We start from the raw sequence: 23890 nt of genomic DNA, 5'->3' as shown, positions 1-23890 counted from the left end.
GCTTTCGGAGTGGAATCAAAGGGAGACAGATGGACAGAAGAGAGAAATGGACACCGTTTGACATGCACTTTAATTTTCAATTTAGTTCTGTGCCACATGGCAGGACTGTTTCAGAGGATTCAACTTGTCTGTTGACAGAGAAGGATTTATTGAGCATTTGAATCTTATAGACATTTTATATTTCTGAGCCAGAATCAACTTGATGGTTGTGGGCCTTTTTTTGGGTAGATACATTTTTGTCATCTAATCCTGATGCACCCAAACCAACACACCTCGAGGTGGACCGACAAAGAATAAAAGAGAAGACAAAAATGATCAATAATACAATCCAGAGGATGGCAAGAGATGATCAGGAACTACTACGCACTTGTCCTCACAAATTATTTGACAATTTAAATGAGACGGATCACTTCCTCAAACAAAACAAGTCATCGCAATTCTTCCAGTAGGAAATAAATAATTTTAATTTTCCTATAGTTATGAGGGATTTTTTTATTTAAAAAGAAGAATGAGTATCCAGCTTGAGATAATTCCACTGTAGAATTTTACCACATATTTACAGAGAATGAACCCATTTCTGCACACAGTCTCACAGCCTTGAGGAGAGTGGACACTTACCAATTCGCTTTATGCAGTTGATGCTGCCCTGATGACAAAATATGAAAACATATAAAGTCCAAACACTGTAAACCAACATGCCACATGGTGTAAAAATCCTTCACAAAATGCTAGCAAGCAGAATTTAGCAATATGTATACCTATAAGCTATACATTTACATTATGATCAAGTGGCGATTTCAATGATGAAAAGTTGATTCAACATTCAAAAATGAATCAACTTAATTCATTATATTGACAACTCTAGTCTTGAAAAAGAATATTGAGTAGACTGTGGACTGCTAGAAAAATGACAAGTCTCGTTTCGAAGGATTACAGCCAGCATGCTTCTTAGAAGCAAGGGTGGAGAGATTTCAGCTTGGTTACTTTGGACGTGTCATTAAGAAAGGACAATTGCTCAAACAGAACATCGTCTTTGATAAGCTAGAAAGGCAGCCAAGACTAGAACAGCTTCCGGTGGGATGGACTGGCATCATAGCCTGAACAATGGACAGAAACACAGCAATGATTGTGAGGACGGTTCATCAATGGGCAACGTTTTGTCCCCTTTTCATCCATAGAGCCACGTGAGTGGGCCTCAACTCAATAGCAATTAACGACAGCAAAGGAGCAAATCCACATGATTATATTACCTAACATGGACAAAATATTTGATAAAACTCCCCCTACCAGACCTCCTACACCCTCCTCGCCATCGATTTTAGATCACTTGTTGTTCTCTTGTCCCTGGGTTTGTTAACACTCACTTCCTTTCCCCCAATTCTACCTTACAAATCGACTAGACCAGAGGATGTACACTGGTATAGATAGGAACTGGAAACACAGGGAATCCAGGGCAGATAAACCCCTCTGGACCAATAATGAGCTGAACAATACCAGGAAGGTAAGGGGAAGGTGGGGGTCGGGGGTGGGAAAGGGAACTGATTGCCAGGATCTACATATAACCACCTCCTGGGGGATGGACAACAGAAAATTGGGCGAAGGGAGATGTCAGACAGTGTAAGATATGACAAAATAATAACAATTATCCGAATTATCAATGGTTTGTAAGGGAGACAGGGTGGGGAGGGAGGGGGCAAAATGAGGAGCTGATACCAAGGGCTCAAGTAGAAAGCAAATGTTTGGAGAATGATGATGGCGACAAATATACAAATGCGCTTGACACAACGGATGGATGTCTGGATTGTGATAAGAGTTGTACGAGCCCCCAATAAATGATTAAAAATTTTGGGGGGATAAAACTCACCACCTATTCATGATGAAAGCTCTCAGAAAATTAGTAATATGAACTTCCTCAACTTTCTGAAGAATACCTCCCCAAACTTACAGCTAAAATCACACATAATATGAAGGACTGGATACTTTCCCTTGAAATTTAGGAGCAACACAGCATGTCCACTCTAATAACTTTTATTGAGCATAATGCTGGAAGTTTTAGCTGGTGGAAAAAAGCCAAGAAAAGCAAATGCAAGACATACTCGTCTGCAAAGGCAGAAATATAATTGTCCTTCGTTGTTGATGATATGTTTGTTTACATAGGAAGTTCTGAGGAAACTACAATAAAATCTCTCTTACAACCCTGTAAGTTTATCAAGATCACAGACTACAACATAAACATTCAAAATCCAACTGTATTTACATATGATAGCAGTAATTAAAAAGTAAAGTACCACGTATAGTCGCTTAAATGATAAAATACTTAGGTTCAAGAAAGTAAAGCATGTACAGAAATTGCATGCTGAATACTTCACAGAGCTGGTGAAAGAAATAAAAGAATGTCTACATACCCGGAGAGGCATATGTTCATGGTCTGGAAGAATAAACATAATAAAAATCTCAATTCTCTTCAAAGTAGTCTACTGCTATAATACAATCCCAGCAAGACTGTTTCGTATACATAGAAACGATTACTCTAAAATGTCTATGGTAAAAGCAAAGGATCTACAATAGCTAAACTAATTTGGGAAAAATAATGTGGGAGGAAGCAGGGATTCAATTTCCAGATTTCTGAAGCTGCAGATGGGAGAAAGGTGCAGATGGGAAGGGCTGCCTGCTCCTGTATTGATATAAAATCTCAGAAATCCCCAGAGGCGGTTCTCCTCTGTTTCATAGGTTTCTCTGAGTTGGATTTGACTCAATGGCAGTGGCTTTGGTTGGGTTTCACTATAGTGATTAAGACCATGCTTTTGGTGAAGGATGGGTATATAGATCAGTGTAACAGAATGGAATACTTAGAAATAGACTCACGCAAATTTGCTCAGCTGGCTTTTGAAGTAAGTGCAAAAGCAATTCAATGGAGGAAGGATATACTTTTCAACACAAGGCACTGGAGCAATTAGCTATCCATAGACAGTAAAGGAACCTCATACTGCCTCAAATCTTATACAACAACAAATTCCTCTTTCTATTTGGGGGTTAGCTTTAGCGATCTATATGGATGACTTTATACAAGATATGAAAGATAGCCTGATTAATATTTTATTTGACTAGTCAAAGAGGATACTTGTTAGACTAAGTATTTCAACAGGCGGATACCTTTAGAGGTATTGCTCTAACTTTCCTAGTGTTACTGAGTTTATACCACTTAGGTTAGATTTCATACTTCACAGCTGGCAAGATTTCAACCTTAACTTCATATAAGTAACACTGAATGAGGATTTCCTCTGTGAAGTCTATTCTACCTTGGAACAATTGAAGTCTGCGCCATTGAATTTTTGGCATTCCTTAACGGTTCCATTATCAAAATTTAAGACTATGGAGTTTTGAAATGTTGGACTGTTGAACTAGAATTTTTTTTCCCCTTTAGGTTCTAGTGAATTAAACTGTAATTTAGTCTACCTTGTGGGAATCAGACATTGAAGGGTAGAACAAGCAGGTGTCTGATTTATGGCATTTGTTTATTTTCGTGTTCTTGGGGCTATTTGAGAATATAGAAAGAGCCTGGTCTACTCTTTCATCCAATTTAAGGATCATTCCTGACTAGTTGAAGGCAGGATATGAAACAGATCAGACTCCAAACTCTTTGCTCAATTGACCTTACTACTTAAATCCTATTATAAAAGCCTTTCAGCTCCCTGGATTTTCTTTGGCCTGTGACAATATGGTAGATACTTAAGAACTGTAGTGAATTGAAATTATTCCTCTCCTAAAAAAAGGTGGAACAAAATTCAAAACCATAGAAGAGACCAGGCTTGCTGGTTACCTAGAAAACTCTGAGACTCTGACCCATAGTCACTCTTCAGGGCTGGAACTGAACTCATGGCTTAATGTTCATCCAGACAATAGGCAGGTCTCTAAGGCGAATGATAACTCTAGTGAAGCCTGCATACCTCAGACAAATCAACCATTTGAAATCAAGGGGGCAGCATTTGTCCATGAAAAGGTTTGCAAGGTTAGGCAGGAAAGAGGAGGAGTAGAGGGGGCACCACAGGGAAGCAATTCAGGGAGTGGTGTTGTATGGAAGGGTTGCAATGAATGGGATGAGTCAACCTGTGGATGAATTGTTGGATGCAAAGCTGAAGATCTACTGTGACACTCTTAATCCGATTTACAATAAAAAGTACAAAAAAAAATCATTCCTCCTAGTTTTCATTCTTTTGAAACTATAAACTAACATAGAGACATTAGACCTAACAAGAGTTGACAAATATGGAAAATAAATTTTATAATTTTAAGATACTTAGGAAGTATTAAGGGAGAGTGTGACATGTCATTGATGCCATTAACCAAGGGTCTTCAAAATATTATTAACAAGTATCAGTCATGTCTGATTGTTCTTCTTCTTTTAATTTGTACTTGACAGGCGGAAGCGAGGTATTGAAGAGAATTGCGAGGGGCAAAATCCCAACGATGATAAGCTTTGAGGAAGGACCTGCTGTATAGAATAGAGTTAAAAAATGGGACTGTCTAGTTGGTGTAACTGACTATTTTAACTATTTGAACATTTGTTTAAATGGATAGACATGTTGGTTCTTTAGCCCCCTGTGTTAGTCTGGGTAGATTAGAGAAACAAGTTCATAAACACACATATGTATATAAGGGAGAGGTTTATGTACAAGAGGAATTGAACATTGAGAAAACATCCCAACCCAGTCCAGTCCAAGGCCATAGTCTGATATTAGCCCATATGTCTGATACCAATCTATAAATTCCTCTTCAGACTCACGAAACTCATGCAATGAAGCCAAATGCCGGATGATCACAAGCCAGTGGGTGGAAAGTCTTTGGGGCCAGTGGTGTTGTAAGCATCTCAGCACTGGTAGGGGTCTCTCTGTGGCTTCTCCAGATCTGGTTGTCCCTACACGGCTTGTCTTCTGCACTGTCTCCCAGGGAGTAGCAGAGAGAGAGAAGTGTCTTCTACCTCCAAGGAGGAAATACCAGATTTCCCAGAATTCTCTGGAGAAGGCCGTGCCCACACAGAAGTCTCATTGGCTATCTCCAGATTGACAGCCTAGACTCCACCCCTACACTCTTCATCCTTTAATTGACACCAGATTAGGGGACTACCACGTGCAACAACACTTTTGGTCTTCAAGCCCAGCTCCATTTCTGCCGCATCTCTTATATTCTTCTTTACCATCTTAATCCCTGTTCAACTCTGCTTCCTGGATTTTTTTTTTCTTCTAGTTGATTCAGCAGCTGAGTTGTTACAATTTCCTTAGCAGTTCCGGCTTCCATGGCCACCATCCTGCTTGCTGGATCTTCCTTGATATTCCCTTCTTTAAAAACAAACTCTAATTGTATGTGCAATTTAGTCTTTCCCACTGGTGTTCCTTGCGTTGAGTTCTTCATTTTCTAACATTATTGAACTCATGTGCGAACAGGTCTTCTCAGACACTCACTTCTCCGTGCCCCAAACTCCATGATTTCATGACTGAACATGCAATTTCATATGGTGACACATTTGCTTTGGTTACCTACCAGTGGTTTTCCTCAAGAGCACAGTGTTTCTCTTGAGACAGCCTTAAGTGTCCTGGGGTGACTGAAGTATATAATAAACCAATATCTGCTGACTAAATGAACCTGCCTGTACACATTTCTATAAAACATAGACCCCAAGCAGGTGATTTTTAATGTACTGCAGAATTAGGTTGAATTCGGTGGGAAAAATTGGGTGGCAAGTGCTTAAACAGAAGACATGGGTACTGGTCAAAAGCCCTTCACTGGGGTCATTTTATGACCAGGGCTTTTAAAAAATAAAGTTGGTAGCAAAATGGAATTGAAAGGTAATGGGACTTTTCCATGAACTTTTGGAAGCCCTTTGTATGTGTGCTGTTACCTGGAAGGAAATGATTAGCCAGGTGTGACCTGCTGAGCTGAACTCCTGTTTGGTTCCATGACTCTAGATGTTTGGGATTCTTGCCTTGTGTCTCTAGGAAAAAGAAAACTGTATTTCTTTTCCCATTTAAATTTCAGCTAGTGTAAAACTAGCCATGACCATCTTTTGCAAGTGAACCGCCTATGTAGATGCTGGAGTGATGTCGGCCTTCCTTTTTTTGGCAACCGAGTTCCTGTTCCTAATGTGTTTTGTCACTCATGCATGCCGTCTGAGTAGGTTAGAATGAAACCATATTTATTCTGTTCTCTGTTCTTTCAAAGAGCAAAACTGATTACTGTGTTGTTATACAGATGTGCTCTGGCTGGCATGCCAACTCATAGGAGCCCAAGAAGCCCCACCTACTTTCTGAGCGTGTGAGAACTGTGAATGACATTCAGAGGGAGTTTCTTGGCTGTCTTGGGTTGGGTTTCACATGTGTCACGCCCGCCTGTCTGCTTTATGTATGTAAGATGCCGCGGGTGCTGTTTCTTATAACCGTTTTGTGTCCCGTTGATTCACTTCACAGGGAGACGAACCTCAAAGTCCGCCATGCGTTATCAGTTACTTCAGAACTAGGAGCAGATATGAGCAGGCTTGCAGAGTTTGATGGTAAGTGGTTTGAACAGACAAACAAACAAAAATCTCTAAACCCAAAAGCAAAAGCCACAGACAGATGACCTGAGATCCAGTCGATGATTCTTTTTCTTTGGTGGGAGGACCTGGAATGCTCCAGCCATTACAGCCTACGAGCTCTTCTCACGGTCAAGTTTAGCAGTGTTTAGAGTTCATCCTTCATTTCACCCTTCTTTACTCTTCTCGACGTCTTTTCTCCTCCAGTACCACCAGGCCCTTTGCTCGCCTGACCCTGGCCTCTGTCGCCTCGGCAGATTTGCAGAGGTTGAGTATGGACATGCTTTTGTCACTAGCACTGTGTCCAGCCCCTTCTGGCTCCATAGCAAGAACCAAACACTGGATTGTAAATGTCACGAAGACAGTAATTTTTTCCCACATATGTTTTTTTTGCATCGTGCACAGCGTCTAGCATAACATCTGGAAGAAAGGAGGTGTTCAGGAAAAACCTTTGGACTTATTAATTATCTGTTAGCTGTTTCCCATTATTTTACAACCTGGTTTTGTGCACCCCACTTTCATGTCGTCCTCTCCTAGTCCTCTCCTGCTCAGCATGGTCTCCCTTGCTTCTCAGTCGCAGCCTGGTGCTCTTTTTTCTTAAAGCCATTCTTCTTAAGCTTTCCTGGAATAGCTTCTCCAGACTGCCATTGCAGGGACTTATGCGTGTTAGGGTTAAGAGACTACAGAGAGACTACATCCTTCAAGAGTCAAAGGAAAGACCCACCCATGATAGGATTTTAGGCACCAGGTTAGACTCTGGGGATAAATTTGGGAGCCATCCTACCAATTCTTAATGGGCTCTTGCTTTTAGCTGGGCACTGTGGTGTCAGATCCGACTCATAGTGGTTCTATGGGCAAGAAGTTCGGCTCTGAGTAGCAAGCTTTCCATATAGAGGGTTTCTTTCTTATGAAGGAATCTTTTTGCATTTGAGACACCCTTCAGTAATGTTTTCTTTGAGGTCCACTAAAGGAAAAGCAGACAGAAATTACAGGATAATCTCAAGAGTTAAAGTAAGGCAAATCTCCAGTTTAAAGTCTCTGAAGTACTTAGCTTTGAATTAAATTGCTTGCCCTTGGTATTTGTTGTAAACTCCTTCTGGATCCTGTGACTATTTTAATGTCTTAAATGAGTGCTGTTATAACAAATGTTAATGGAAAAATATTTTTGTAGATTGAGATTTAAGTTAGGGGAATAGCCAGGAAACTTTGAATGGTTTAAGAAATATTTTGATTAGATTAAAACTAATTATATATTTTCTACCAAGTCATTTTTTCAATGAAGTTTTATTGTTACGTAAGTCCAAGGAAAGTCAATTGTGTTTATGAATCAAAAGCCTTGCTTAAAACACTTCATGAATATTTATGGAGGCCTAAAAGAGTAACCCAAACATCATTGAGCATTATTCAATTATTTCCTGGCAGAATTATTTCTTTATACCTCTATCAATTCATGAGGAGGCAGAGATGAATGACTTTTCAGAGTCTTTAACAGTCACAAGCAGAAAAAACATTGTTACCATGGTTACGTTCCCTTCCATACATGTTGTCACAGGTAGCCTTGATTTGCTGCCAGAGAGGTACAAATAACCCCACAGTCTCAGTAGTGTAGACACAGTCAGGGTTTGTTTCTCTCTCATGCCACCTTCTCAGGGGGCCTTCCCAATCTTGTAGCTATGGACTACAAACTAGTGACCTTGAAGGTCACCATAGCAAGAGAAGCGTAAGATAAAGGCATGGTACTCTTAGCTACTATAACTTCCACAGACATTTTAGTACCTCGTACGAGTTGCATAGCTTCTACCTAACAGCAAGGGAGACTGGGAAATACCATAAGTACTCTGTAATCGATTTGTTTCCTGAAGGTTTTTTTTTTTTTTGGTTCATTGTCCATCTGCTGCAATGTGTAGTAGTCTGCATGGCAGTAGATGGACAATAGACAATTAGGAAACCAATCAATTATAGTGTACCTACACTGGCACGTGCCAACTTCCTTAGGGCAATCCTAGCACATAGCAGGTGCTCAAGGAATCTTCATGGAATGAATGGCCTCAGTGCCAGGGAATGGGGGCGGGATTAGCATCAGGTCTCAGAAAGGCTCAGAGGACAGAGAAAGGCTGGGGGTGGAGCTTGGAACACTGGAGGGAAGAGTCAGTTCCTGAGGGGATCTTGTTGGACAAGCAAGAGTGCCGATTTCCTCCTAGACAGCGAGTCTCTGGGAGAGAGATCAGGTGATGGTTCGCTTCTCCAAGTGAAATTTAACATGGAAAAAGCAAATCAAGCCAGGCTATTCAAGGCCGAAGCAAGGGCGCTTTCCCTAAAAACGCTGTCATTCCACCAAGAGCGAGCAATTCCTTTAAAAAGGAAGGACGGCTGAACTTTGGAGAGGCTGAGGGGCTTGCTTATATAGAACAATAATCTTTCTTTAGTACTTCATCGAATTTAACTTTTAAGTCAATGAATACGTACCATTTGCTAAACAAACCCAATCCAAACCCACCGCCAAAGAGTTGATTCTGACTCATAGTTACCCTATGGATCTCTTCTGAGACCCTAAATCTTTAAGGGGCACTCAGTCTCCTTTCGAGCCTGCCCATCAACCAGTGGATTGGGACTGCTGACATTGCAATAAGCAGCTCAAGGTCAGATATGATCTCAGTTTACTTCACACAATATGGCTAATCCACCAAATGCCCAACATATAATCATTTTCCAAATAAGGCAGCACAGACGTCTCTCTTATATATATACTATAAATACACACTTAAACTGTGGTTACTTTTCAGAAAATATATCATACCAACTTCATGAGACTGGTACCGTTCTGGGCAAGGTTTCTGTTTTTATTCTTAAATGTTTGATTTCAACCTGCCCACAAGTTCAAGGTAGCATTGTGTTCTAGGGGTTTGTTGTGTTGGGGGCTCTTCCGTAGGTTCTGACTTGTATGGACTCTGTGCAACAGAACAAAATGCTAGCTGATCCTGCCCCCTCCTCCAAGTTGCTATATTTTAGAGCCCATTGTTGCAGCTACTGTATCCATCTTGTGGGGGGTGGGGGGGGGGCGGTTCTTTTTTTCTGCCCTTGACTTTCCCAAGCATAATGTCTCTTTCCAGGGAGTATTCTCTCCTGATAACATGACTAAAGGAAGTGAGGCCCAGTCTCACCATGCTTGCTACTAAGGAGCATTCTGGTTGAACTTCTTCCAAGAAAGATTTCTTTTTTATAAAAATCATTTTATTAGGGGCTCGTACAACTCTTATCACAATCCATGATTTGCTTGTTTTTTCGGCAGTCCGTGGTCCTTTCAACATTCTTCTTTCTCCAGCACCGGGATTCAAATGCATCCAATCTTCGCCAATCTTTCTATGCTTTGTTCAACTTTCACATGCATGTGAGGTGATTAAAAATACCTTGACTTGGGCCAAGGACACCGTAGTCCTCAGAGTGGCATCCTTTCGTGCGTTTAGCTTGTTGAAAGATGATTTCTTGCTTTAAAAAAAAATCTGTAGATTTTCTGTTAAAGCAGCCAAAACTAAGGGCCAAGAGTTGAAGAGCTAAGAAACTCTAACGCCTTCCCACTATGGCTTTTACTCTTAGGCAGTGTTTGGTTTTCCTCTGCTGGTCTCTTTCTTAGCCATAATTCTTGCCCTCTTTCTAGGGTGCACTCCCCCACCCAGATGCACCCAGACATCCATACGTACACACATCGCTCTCCGTGCTCCCCCACCCCCCACGCTCCTCCTTCCTTTCCTCCCTCTTGCGTCCTTTCTCTTCTCTGTATTCACTATTTTCCTACCATTCTGCGCTCGTGTGCTGATTTTCTTCACCTGCGGCATCTGTCTTTTTCATTCTGGGCATCCTTTGTCACTTCTGTCTTCCTCACTCTCTCCACACTCATTCCTTTACTCAGTATCTTTCACTATGGTGGCGCTGCATCACAAAGCAGGATTATATAATATCCCCACGCTTTACTTTCGACGGCCTTTAGCTTAGTGTTACTCCCTCATTCCTTTCTCCACTCCTTCTTTCTCGTCTTCCTTCTTCACCTTTGTCACAACTAGGTATCAATCGATTTGAGGTTCTTCTCTGATGAGTAGAGAAACATTGCCTCGTGGCATGGTCGGCACGGTCGTTAAAAGATTCGGCAGCTCTTGTATTCGTTAATTCAAAGTCTGATATCTTCACGGAGCACATTTGGAAATGCTTTGCCGCACCATGGCAAGCGTAGCGTACTAGCTGAAGCGCCCTGTCTGTGCTAAGTATATCTTTTAGCTTGTGACTTCTGGGCAAGCCTGGGCTTGGCACTGTGTGTGCTTCGAGTCACTCTGTGGTTTTACTTCTGAGACTTGCCAAAACACTTTCTCTAGCCCTAAACTACAACTTTCTGTACTTATACCCTAGCTGTATTCTAGTATCGTTTTTTTTTGCATTAAAACAATTTTATTTTATGATGATTATTTTTAATCATTTTATTAGGGGCTCATACAACTCTTATCACAATCCATACATATGTCAATTGTGTAAAGCACATCTGTACATTCTTTGCTCTCATCATTCTCAAAACATTTGTTCTCCACTAAAGCCCCTGGTATCAGTGCCTCATTTTGTCCCCTCTCTTCCCGCTCCCCCTCCCTCATTCTACCCTGTTTCCCTGAAAATAAGACAGTGTCTTATATTAATTTTTTTCTCCCAAAGATGCACTAGGTCTTATTTTCAGGGGATGTCTTATTTTTTCATGAAGAAGAATAGGGTACACATTTATTGTTGAACAGCAAAAAAAGGAAATTTATTGCCTGTATATAGTTACTTCTGCCCCGTGCGAAACACTGTCTAATTGTGAGTCAGCCAGACTCTGTCAGGGCAGAGCGAGCAGCAGGCGGCAGCTTGTCCTGGCGGTGGCATGGGCTCTCTGATTAAAAGAGACCTCAGACTTCCTGTCTGCTCCGCTGCACTGCTGCCCACAATGAGAGTCCAGAGTTACGGTAGCTTCGGGGGGGCTTATTATCGGGGAGGCCTTATTTTCAGGGAGGTCTTATTTTCAGGGGGGCTTATATTTCAGTGAGGGGCAAAACTTTAAGTAGGTCTTTTATCAGGGGATATCTTACTTTCGGGGAAACATGGTAGTTTCTTAAGATGCGTTTTTCCACTTCAACCTTTAAGAAAAATCCCCACTGGAGACTTTCAAAGCTGGTGTGCCGAAGGCTAAAAGTGAGATGGGTTGGGCCTTGTGCCTCTCACAAGTGTCCTTGGTGTCTCACTTTTACATTTATTCTCAGAAGTATTGTCTTTCTGGAGCCTTCCTTAAGAATGGCATGACCTCGACTCATTCGTTCACTCAGTCACTCATTCATCCATTTATTCAAAGTATAATGAAGATAATGCCAAGGGTTTCATCTGGGGACAAAATGGTCAATAAGTCAGACCCAGTCTTGCCTTCACAGGACTTATAGCCCAGAAGGAAAGACAGACTTGAATAGTATGTATCCACCAGAAGTCTTGAGTAAAGCATAGGTCCTAAAGTCCCGAAGCCCTGAACATCACGTGATGTTGACCCATGAACAAGGGTTCACTTTGTACCTGGAACTGTGCTGCATGCATATGCTAGTGTTTAAATATTTGTAGCCCTGGGAGAGAGATTATGATTGGTTCCAACTTAAGGACAAGGAATCTATGACACAAACATTGAATATCTTGCTCAATGTCATGTACTACTTAGTGGACGTTGTTGGTCTTGCAAAATACTACCATGTGATCCCCAGTGTAGTTTCTATCACCCGTGCCATATTTCCTAACTACAGGTCCTTCTTCTTTGGTTTCATTTTTGGCATTCGGATCACCAGGAGTTGCCTGGTTGCATCTCGATTCCATGTTTGAGCATATGCAGACAGCAGTAATTTGTAGAAATCTTCGATTTAAAAGCAACAGTAGATGTGGACCTTACCGAAATATTATTCAGGAATCAGACTATCTTGTAGTGGAAAGAGACCCTGGAGGAATTCAAGATCACTAGTCAGAACAAAACCAAAGGTTGAACGGCTCCCCTGCCAGTTCATCGTGAGCTGAAGAAGTTAAAAACAAGCACATGGAAGCCAAAGCATAACCTTGGGTTATCCTACCTGAATTTAGAGACCATCCCCAGAACAGACTTGATGCCATAAACATCAGTGAGATGAGTGGTGGGATAATCTTCAAAAACACCATATATGAAAAAGCAAAAAGTTATTCAGTTATTAAAAAGTCCCCAGAGAGACTTGGAAACTGTCTCTTGAGGAGAGTAGCTAAAGTAAACACAAGAACTGATGGGGGAAAAGAAGTGAATGGAAGATTTCAAAGGCTGGCTCAGGAAGACTTAAGGAAGGTTTGTCATGAAACGTGCGAAGACCTGAGATTAGTAAACCCAAAGGGAAGAAGGGAGGTGCTAACCAATTCTCAACCTCAAGGAAAAAAAAATCAAGACTCAAGGAAAAAAAAAATCAAGACTCAATTTGCAACATTGAAAGATTCTAGGTGCAAAATATAAAGGCCATAGAAAACATTAAAATAAGATAGAGGGAACATGCAGCCCCCGTGCCAAAAGAATTGGTCAATATTCCACCATTTCAAGAGGTAGCATGTGATCATCGACAGTGGGATTGAAGGAAGCAGTCCAAGCTGCACTGAAGGCATGGGCAGTAGTGGATGGCTCAATAAGCAAGGTAAGCCTCGGCTTACTTGTGTTGACTTACTGATTTGTGGTGAATGAGTTCACATTTTTTTTCGCTACATCAAAGATTCTGCTTCTAGGTTTGGCTAGCATCCATTTCTTCCCAAACCACAGCACGTTGCTAAAGAATTCAAGCCTCTTTCAATGTACAATTCATGAAAGGAAGAGAGCACATGGTGAGCAAGAGAAGCACAGGGTTACATGTGAAATAGTTCATGAAGGATTAGTAAGTAAGTAAAGCACAAGTAAGCCCAGGCTTACCGTCCTTATTGGCGAATTCTTTCTTGGGTGCTGGCAGAAGACAAGGACCCAGGAATGGACAAAATGCCAAGTGGGATGTTCCACAAACAGATGCAATGCTGGAAGCACTACTATGCTAGGAAATTTGGAAAACAGCTACTTGGTCAACCAACTAGAAGAAATCAATGCTTTTGCCCATTTCAAAGAAAGGTGACGTAATAAAATGTGGAAATTTTTGAACAATATCATTAATATTATGTGCAAGTAAAATTTTGCTAAAGATATGAAAAAATGGAGCCTGCACATGGAACAAAAGGCAGTTGCTTGAGCAGAACAAGGGAATTATGCATGGTTTTAAATCAGGAAAAGTGTTGTATACCACATTTATTCAATTTGCATCTGAAATACATAATTTGAGAAGTTGGATTATATGATGAAGAATGCAGCATCAGGCTTGGAGGAAGGTTCAGTAGCACCTGAGGTAAGCAGACGAGATAACCTTGCTGTTGAAATGAAGAGGATTTGAAGCATTTACTGATGAAGATATAAAACTACAGCCTTTAGTATGTTTTATACCTCAACACAAAGAAAACAAAAATCTTCACAGTTGGACCAATAAGCAAAATCATGATAAATGGAGAAGACATTATGAAAGTTATCAAGGATTTCATTTTACTTGATTTCATAACAATGCCCATCTAAGAAGCAGTCATGAAATCAAATGATGTATTGCACTGGACAATTAAAAAAACTCTTGTTTAATGTGTTAAAAAGAAAAATGTCACTTTGTGGACTAAGGTGCACCTGACCAAGCTATGGTACTTTCAATTGCTTTATAGTCATGTAAAAGCTAGGCAATAAATAATGAAGGGCAAAAGAGAATCAATGTCTTAGAATTATGGTGCCGAGGAAGAATACTGAATATATGGTGAATTTCAAGAAGGATGAACAGATCTGCGTTAGAACAAATGCAGCTAGAAAGGTCCTTAGAAGGGTGAATGAAGAGACTGTCCTTCATGCTTTGGGCATGTTCTCAGGAGGGTCTGGTCCCTGGAGAAGAATGTCATGCATGGTAAAGTGCAGCATCAGCAAAAAAGAGGAAGACCCTCGCTGGGATGGATTGACACAGCGGCTGCGACAATGGACAACAGAATAGCTACAATTGTGAGCCTGGTATAGGCACAGCAGTGTTTCGCTGTTACCCCTGGGGTAGAGGTAAATTGGAAATGGTCTCAGAGTTCTCCAGATTGTGAGCCCAAGGGTGCTGTCAAAGCCCACTCTACAAATGGACATAAAGTCCAAATGCTAAAGTATCCGCAGAAAGGGAGTATTTAGAAATTATGCAAATGTATCACAATAGCTTATCCACTCCTGACCAGGGTAGGGAGTAAGTTCTGAAATAGTTACTCTCAATTTAAAGGCGCAAAAAGGAAATACCAGACACAAGGTCCATCCAGAACTCCGATGCTGTCATTTTTTTTTTAAGTAGAAATGCCCTGAGTGATCCTGAAGGTTAGGTCCCGGAGAAGGGCTTATACAAGAGCTCATCAAACGTAGAAGGGACCAGAACACCCAAGAGAGAGTTTGGCTTATGCGGGTAAATCCATCTATTTCGAAAGCTCTCATACAGATATTATTATACCTTTCAAGCATCAGGGAAAATTGGAATGATACAGATACAAAGAGATATAGAACACAATCTTGAATTAGAACAAATAGGAGAATAAATGGAGTGGGCTTTTATGTCCCTTATTACAATCTTATTGGTGTTGAAAAGCTTTTACAAATAACTGGAAATATTTTTCAATTATCTACTTGTAAACTGGGTGCTCTTACGCCTTTGGGAAAGTGCTGGATGTAAATTGTGCAAATGTGTCTAAGGATCTTTTGCATATTGTTACTGTCTGGGCTGAGATCTGTTTTTTGCAACTTATGACAAGTTTACATATTTTGTATGATTGTTAATACTGAATTCTGAACCCAGGGAAGGTTGACTCTTTATTTCAGGAATCTTTGTGTATTTTGTGGTTTTTTTCTCTCTAAAGAATAGCATGTGTGTAATTAGAACTCAGAAAAGCATTTCTATTTGGTTAAAAATACATTTTTTTTTAAAAAAAAGGACTGGGTTAGCATCTTGTGACTTTTTGCTTTACCAAATAGCTTTACCATTCACCTGGACGGAAGTACAGTCCAACAGTATAGTTGGTGTGGCTGTACGTGACATCAACTCCCTGCAAGATCCGAGGATGGCTTTTCTCATTATTGTTGGTGCTGACGTGGCCATGACAGTGGGGATAGCATGTGACTGAGGCTCGACTGTTGAAGAAGGAAGAGGTCTAGAAAATAAAAAGGTGGCGTTTTTGTTTCAAAGAAGGACAAAAACAAAAGCATTACAACCCCCAGGTCTTCTCTAAGAAGCTCTTAGTTGGGCTGGAGAAGAAAGACATGCGGATGTGGACAGCGGTGGTGACTCCTGGGGGCTCGGTATTCTGGGAGGGTTATAGTAACTACTAACACGCACAAAGAAATGAAGCCATCTTCCCGGGAAAGCCACGGAAGCGTGGGAGCAGGGATTTGCATTTTCATGATAAACTACACGTTTCCAATATGAGGTAACCGTTTTAATTATAAAAGTTTTTAAGTCCGGTAATTAACCAGTAATGAAATTGGCTACCTTTCGTTGGTTACCGTACTTGTTCAGTGTGGTCTAGGGTGGATCTGTGTGACTGGGAACTGGATGAGTGGCAATTTGCTTTTGTAGCTTTTCTCTTCAAAGGCGCAGGCAAATGGAGCTCGCTCGTTTGACTCTGCGCTTCATTATTGAACCCCTCCCTCGCTTTATCATTATTAAAGAGGAGTTTATACTTGTAAACACATTTTCAGTCAATAAATATATGAGGAAAAGTGCTATTTGCCCTAGACTTTAAAAATATCAGTGGCCATCACTTGTCTGATGCGATTTTATCTTTTCTGACATAAGAAGTGAAAGGAAGATGTTTTCTGACCAGTTCCCCTGTTTTTTAGTGTGTTTTATGGCTAGTGTGTTAGTCCGAGTAGACAAGAGAAACAAATTCATAGACATGCATATATGTATAGAAGAAATAGCTTTATAGACAAGAACAGTTTAATATTGAGAAAACATCCCAGTCCAGTCCAGATCAAGCCCATAAATCCGATATTAGCCGATATGTCCGATACCAATCTATAAAGTCCTCTTCAGACTCACGAAACACATGCGATGACACCAAATGCAGGAAGATCACAGGCCAGTGGGTACAGAGTCTTTTGGATCCAGTGGCCCCCAGTGCTGGCAGGGGTCTCCATGTGGCTCCTCCCGTTCTCAGGGCACGGGGGCCTATCAGCGTAGCACCATGTGTCTTGTCAGTAGAGCATCTCTCAGAGAGTGAGTCTTGAGTCTTGTCAGTAGAGAGTCTCCTAAGGAGTCTCTCCAAGGGAGCAGAGGGAGAGTCTCTCCCGCCTCCAAGGAGGAAATCCAGAAATTCCCAGAATCCTCAGGAGAAAGCCATGCCCCCAGAGAGGCTTCATTGTCTACGACCTGATTGACAGACTAGACGCCACGCCTCCATTCTTAATCCTCTCAAGGCTCAAATTGACACCAGATTATGTGCCTACCACAACTCGTGTGTATATTTGGTTTTGGGATGGTGTAGAGTTTTCACGATTTTTCAGTGGTCCCCCTTTAGAGGTAGGTCAACCGAAGACGCCGAGAGTGACTGGACTACTTGGTCTTCTAATTGCTTTTCTTGTTACATAAATATTGGAAAAATATCCTCCTCTTCCCTTCATCTTAGAGCCGCTCCAATACTGTCCTCATCTCCTAGTCTCTCTTGGAACCATCTGAAAAATGCCCACCCTTCTGTGCAATAGGAAGTTTTTAGATCAGAGGTTGTAGGTGGTCTATTAGGTTATGGAACCGCAGAGGGGAATGCCGTGGCTCCTTGACAGGACGCGGTTCATCTCTTTCAGACCTCAGGAAGAAAGGAAAGTTGAGTAGCTTTTGTCATGTGCTAGCTGGGCCGAGAAAGGAGGAGCTGAGCGCTTTTAATGAGAAAAATGGAGTTTGGCTTGGTTCCTGCCATTTTGTTTTGACTGGGCCCTGTGTTTAGTACGTAAGTCTCAGGGACCACACTCATCCCTTTGATTTCCTTCAAGAAAGGCTGGATTGGGGTTTGGCCACCAGTAACTGAGGCAGAACCTCCTGGCCTTTCTGCCTGTTCCTGTCTAGAACCGCACCCTTTGTGCCAGGCCAGAAGTAGACAAGCCTAGAGGCCAGGGAGGAGTGAGCCAACATGTTCAAGGCTGTATTTGCCTACATGTCAATAAAATGATCAAATGAGCCTGTTTTTTATATTCCCACTGGCAGGGACTGTGTATCATGTTGTTTTTGCCCAGAGCACATTTTAGATTATTATTATTTTTTTAAATTGCCAAGTTTGAAGCCTGAGAAATGAAGTCTTGGGTCAAGAAAAACTGGGATAAGCTTTCAGGGCTGATGTCGACCCCACGAGTAGTGTCAACCCCACTGCTTTTGCTGATGAGACCCAATGGAAGGTTCTAGAAAATTACAGAATGGAAACTACTTGTTCCCCCCCACAAGAAAAAAGCTATGGAATTCTTCAAAGTGAGAAAAAGTCTCCTTTTCCCCCAACTTAGGCAGACAACTCGGGCCAGTTTGAGTCAGTTTAAATTTACTTTTTAAATTCAGTGACAGGACATAATTAGAGCTCTCCAGAATTCGGCTATTTCCCTTAGGGTTAAAGGATGACCTTGTACAGGTTCTTTAGCCTCATCCAAACCCTCCTGCCAGCATCCTCCAATTTAGCAGCCATGTCTGCAAGCTGCCAGTGACTGTAGATGCAGGGCCCTTTAGGCCAGCGGTGGGAACGTCTGGTCTCTGGGCCACATAAGGCCTGTGAAATCAGCAACACCAGCTCACCTCACACGTCTCACCAAAGAGAAGCCGTTTCAGCCGTCACAGAAGGGGTGAGTGAATGAAACATTCGCCCAAATCTAGCAGGCTAACTGATCTTTTTGTAGGACCCCGTGAATGATGTTAGAAATATCTAAAGCCCTTGGTAGCCAAAGGCTCCCCATCCCTGCTTCTTCACTCACTAGCAGAGTGGGGATGGGAGATAAAGGCTGAAAAGATAGTTTTGAGGCCATGAGTCCCTAATTTCTCTTGGGGAAACTTAATTCAAAGACTATTAAAATTAGGACAGACACTTCCCCAGTTGCAAATGAGATACTTGGTAAGGGTGAACGTTGATTTGTAGGTGGGTCAGAACAGGTACATTCTGTTTTTTTTCCAGCCTTACTTTTGTGCAAGCAGAGGAGAGCTGGTGGCACTGTGGACTGCTAACTAGCTTGTAGTTCAAACCCACCAGCTATTCGTGGGTGGGGGTGTGGAAAATACAGCCAGTCTGCTCCTATAAACATTTGCAGCCTCACAAACCCACGCAAGCAGTTCCACGCTGTTCTCTCGGGTTCCCGTGTGCCAGAATCAGCCCAATGGCAGTGAGTTTTCATGGGTCCATAGAATCAACTTGATGGCAGTAGGTTTTAGTGTAAGCCAAATCTCAGAGCCTTTGCAAGCCACGTGTACAGTAAATGCAGATGAGTGTGGTGAAGAACTTACTGCTAGTTGGGGCGGTTTCCATAGTTTCAAAGAGAGAACATCTTTACATCCCACTGAAGGCCAGCACCACTTGTCCATAAATTGGATGCTCCTGACCTGAGGCTTTACTGTAGTCTGCTTTGCCAGGCACCATCAGTCCTTGTGAAAATCCTCAATGGCTACTGACATGGAAGAGATTTAACGGGGACCTAGATTAGTCCCTTCCTTCCCTAGAAACCAGTGGCAAGTAGACGAAATCAGAGGAATAAGAGGTTCACCCTTTGGTCACCTTGTCCCTTCGAGCCCTGTTGAAGACACCCACCCCTTTTTTATTTTCCCAATGCAATGTTTCATGTCCCAAACTGTTCTTTTGGCTTCTGATAAATGAACCGGAATGTCCTTGTATTTGAAAGAGAAAGTTGTAGACACACATCTCACCTCTGGCTTGAGTCTTAACCAGATCGGTGCACAGCCTCCTTTTTAAACCCATTTCCCCTCATTCCTTCCCTCCCCAGCTTTGTTCCTCCTTTCTTTCTCTCCCGTCTTTCCTGCCTTTGTGTTCAATACTTCTCTTTCCCTTTAAAAAATCTGACCCCAGACGTTTACAACCCGAATACATTTTAATCTGATCGCTCCCTTTGGTGGCTGGGTCCGTAAATGATTATTTCTGGTTTCCCTTTCTATCTAGAGAGCCTCTACCCCAAATGTGTGTTTTCTCATTGAAATAATGGAACGAATTGATTCATTGATTTGGAATGGGCATGCCCTTGGCTGGGTATGGGCTTGGAATTTAAAAAAGAACTAGAAACATCTTCTGTCTAGTTTGGGGCAAGCTATATGGTGCCTTTGAGAGTCCCCAGAACTCTGTATCGAATCAAGATAAGAAGCGTGGAACAGCTGAAAGGAATCACACGCATTTTCAGGGACACGTGACAAGCAGGGCCTGTGTCTCTCTAGTTTGGAGTGAACTTTAGGAGGGACCCCCTCCCCACCCCCATATTAGGAGTATGTACCTAGAAAGTCCAGATCCATCTCTGTTGTGAACCTGAAAGTACGCCCCTTGTAAGTTCACGTTCAGTTAGAAGAGGTGAGATAAGATGAAACTTTTAGGATGGTCTCCGCTTTATCTTTTTAAAAAGATGTTATCTAGAGACAAGTGATTTTTTTAAGAAGGAAAACAACAACAAACCAAATGCCTTTATTCTTTGTGAGGCCTTCATTCTTATTTGAACGGCGAAGAAAGCTGTGCTGCCCCACGATTGATAGAGTTCCATCCGTGTCTGGCCCCACGACCCTCCCGGTAGTTTCTCTTCCCGGCACTATTATGGCTGTGACACTGGAACAAAAAGAGACAGGCGTATGCTCTCTCCTCGGCATTGGGTGGTAGTCCAGCGCTGCAGGCCTCTGAAGAGGGTTTCGGTTGAGTTTTAAAAAGACATGTTTCTTGCTTTCCAGGGACTGTTGTTTGCGAGGCACCTAACAACAAGTTAGATAAATTCACAGGCGTCCTCTCTTGGAAAGACAACAAGTACTCCCTCAACAACGAGAAGATAATCCTGAGAGGCTGTGTCCTGAGAAACACCAGCTGGTGTTTTGGAATGGTTATTTTTGCAGGTATGACTATAATGCCCGGGGGGGGGGGGTGGGCTGTATGTGGACTCTTCCCAAGGTACCCATCAACACAGCGCCCACCTTTCTGCACCGGGATGAACGCACTGCATTGATTCCACAGAGGTACTGGACTTCCGAGTGTGGGGACCAGGGAGAGGGCATCGTGAAGCACTGACATCATGAGCAGTCTATGGATAAGCATGATCGATCCTTCCAGAAGCAGTGGGCAGTCGATACCTACAGCTTGATTGCTCTTCTGCTAGCTCCATCCAAATGCTCCCTGAGTGGGCTTCAAAAGATTCATGGGGTAAAAGAATCCCACGATCTTTTAATTCCATTCTTTCCCAGTAACTTTTTGGAGGCTCCTTCTATCAATCAACCTGCCTTTAAAATGGAAAAAGTATATCAAAGGAAACCCCTCTCCTTCTCTACTCTCGATTTTGGGGTCTGCAAAAGGACACGCAGGTCTTTTAGGAAAGTCTTCGGGGAGCCCCTGCAGCTTCTTCCAGGACAGTGCATCCTGGAAAGAGTTTGCCTGGCCCTGGTGGGGAGAAGGGGAGGGAGGTGCTTGTTAGCCTGTGCCTGCCTCCTTTCTTATCTCTAATTTATCTCTGTGGGCCCCAGGTGGCACTCTCCGGCTGCAGAAGCGTACAGTAGCCCCATTTCGTAAAAGGGCTGAAATTGTACTCATGGCTTCGATGGCCAGTCCTTGATTTTTAAAATCCTGTTTATTGTGACACCAAATTAAGATGTGTTTGGGGCCGGCTGACTCTATGTGCAATCAAAATTGGAATGTTTTTCTTAACTGACTTTCCCTAACAACAACAAAATGTTCATTAAAGACCCAGAAGTGGTCCAAACCTAGGCAAGGCCTCCCAATCCCTCCTAAATGCTCTCAGCTGTGGGTGTTTGCAAGGCTCTTGCTGCTTGGGGCTTTGCCATTGTAAGGACTTTGGAAATCCCTAGAAATGAGGCGGAGTATGAGGTTTTCTCCAGGGGTGGGTGGTTCTAAATTCACGAGTCTCTCATCAAATACTTTCATTTTTTAGTCAGAGAAACACACCTGTGACGATTTGTTTACATCTCCATACGTTTCCTGCAAAAAGAACAAAGGAGATAGACTTATACACAAACCTCTCCTTACTTTCCCACTTCCGCCAAGACTTCCGGATGGTACCACCTGGGAAGTGCTCTTTTGCTCTGCTCCCTGTCAACGCAGCCCTAGAGGCCCCCTCACCCAAGAGTGGGCTGTAGCCCAACCTTTTGTTTGCATTTGTAGGGTTTTGTTTACAATTACTTAATCAGTACCCCGCCAGGCTAGGTCAGCTATTGTGGTTATAATATAAAACACACACACATATTGCCTAACTGTTAGGTCCTAAAACACAATAAATGCTCAAGAAATTAATGACTTTGCTAAAAATGTAGTAACTGAGTGCCTACAGACCTAGTGGCATTGTGGCTTATGTGTGGGACCGCTAACCACAAGCTCAAAGGTTTGAAACCAGGAAAAAGAAGAGCCTTTCTACTCTTGCAAAGACTTGGAAAGGAGCAGTTACACCTTGTCCTATAGGGTTCCTGTATGTCAACTTGACTCGATGGCAGTGAGTTTGGTTTTACTATGTACCAGAAATTATGTCCTTTACTTATTGGTGATTAAGAATATAAGCAAAATATACTCCCTTTAATCATATAGATTTCAGTCTGGTAGGGAAGCGAGACATTACACTTAGATAATTGTAGCAATGGATGTGTAATCACAAGCTGAGATAGTTAGTGAAGAATTCTCTGAAGAATAAGAACATGAACTCACCAGAGTCTACAAGAAGGAAGCAGACTTAGACTTAGAATTTAAGGGATACTTTCCTGATGAAACCAGAGTCAAGGATGGCAGGAGGAGCAAGTGTCAGCCAAGTGAAGAGTGTAGGGAAGTCAGCCATAGGGCGTGTCATGGGCAAAGGCCCTGTGGAAGGAATGAAGAAGGTGAGGTTAAAAAAACTCAAAACAAGCAAAAACTTAAGGCCAGTCTGGTGCATGAGAAGTATGGGGATAGACATGGCCACGTGACTGAAGAGATGGGCAGGGACTGGACCAGGCAAGATCCACATTGTTTCCCTAAAGCCATTGCAAGTTTGTATACAGGGGCAAGTGTATATGCTAAATTGAAAGGGTTGGTTTTGCCTACAGCGTTGATAATGTTTATAAATGGGCAGCAGGTCCTCATGGTGGTGGTGGTAAAGAAGGACACATAGTGCTTAAGGTGGGGCATAGAGTGGATTCAGGAAGGCCAGGCGATTAGACCTTTACTGCACTTTGTAGATGATAGGACTTTGGATTGGGATTGGGAGAGTCACGGAGATGGAGAGAGGAAATTCAGAAGCTATTTAGAAAGTTGAACTGACAGGATTTTAAGGTAATTATGAGAGTTGTCAGATTTTTCAGAATCTTTACAGCTGTATAGAGAGTGGTGTCATTTTGGGGGATAACGAACCCTAGAGGATTATCCTGAGCTGGAATATGGACATGGCCATTTGAGGGGCCTTAGAGAAATCCGGGTGAAGATATCATCCATGCAATTAAACATATGGCTTTAAATATACTGGTTTTGAGTTTAAGGGGGGTACAGTCCTAATTAGATATACATATTTGGCCTATCAAAAATCATTGAAGCTCTAGTCTTAGATGAGATTGCCTAGGGAAAGTAGATTGAGTAGAAGATGAGATGACATATGCCTGAGACATAATGGAGATCAAGAATTACAGCCTTCAGTATGGATTATGGCTCAATGCAAAGAAAGCCAAAACCCACAAAACTAAACCAATAGGTAGGATCCTAATGAACAGAGAAAAGGTTGAACTTGTCAAGAATTTTGTCTTGCTTGGATCCGCAATCAATGCTCAAAGAAGTGACAGTCAAGAAATCAAATGATGCTTTGCATTGGGCACATTTGCTGCACAAGATCTCTTTAAAGAGCTGAAGAGCAAGGTTGTAACTTTGGGGACTAAGATGTGCCTGGCGCGGGCCATGGTATTTTCAGTGGTCTCATATGCATGTGAAAGTTGGACATTGAATAAAGAAGACTGAAGAAGAATCGACGAATTTGAATCATGGCACTCCAGAGTACTGAAAGTACACCAC

General features: G+C 42.1%; 1 protein-coding gene across 1 annotated transcript in view; it reads left to right on the top strand.

Annotated features, from left to right (window-relative positions):
* Nucleotides 1–23890, top strand: part of ATP8B4 (ATPase phospholipid transporting 8B4 (putative)) — a 272810-nt gene that overhangs the window by 145887 nt on the left and 103033 nt on the right. Inside the window, exons 10-11 of the mRNA XM_075530752.1 lie at nt 6462–6544; nt 20596–20754. Of these exons, the coding sequence (XP_075386867.1) occupies nt 6462–6544; nt 20596–20754 (242 nt within the window). The remainder of the gene's footprint in view (nt 1–6461; nt 6545–20595; nt 20755–23890) is intronic.

Source organism: Tenrec ecaudatus, chromosome 14 (genome assembly GCF_050624435.1).
Source record: "Tenrec ecaudatus isolate mTenEca1 chromosome 14, mTenEca1.hap1, whole genome shotgun sequence".
Lineage (NCBI taxonomy): Eukaryota > Metazoa > Chordata > Mammalia > Afrosoricida > Tenrecidae > Tenrec > Tenrec ecaudatus.
Note: the sequence above shows the minus strand (reverse complement) of the source record. Positions and strands in the feature narration are given on the sequence as shown.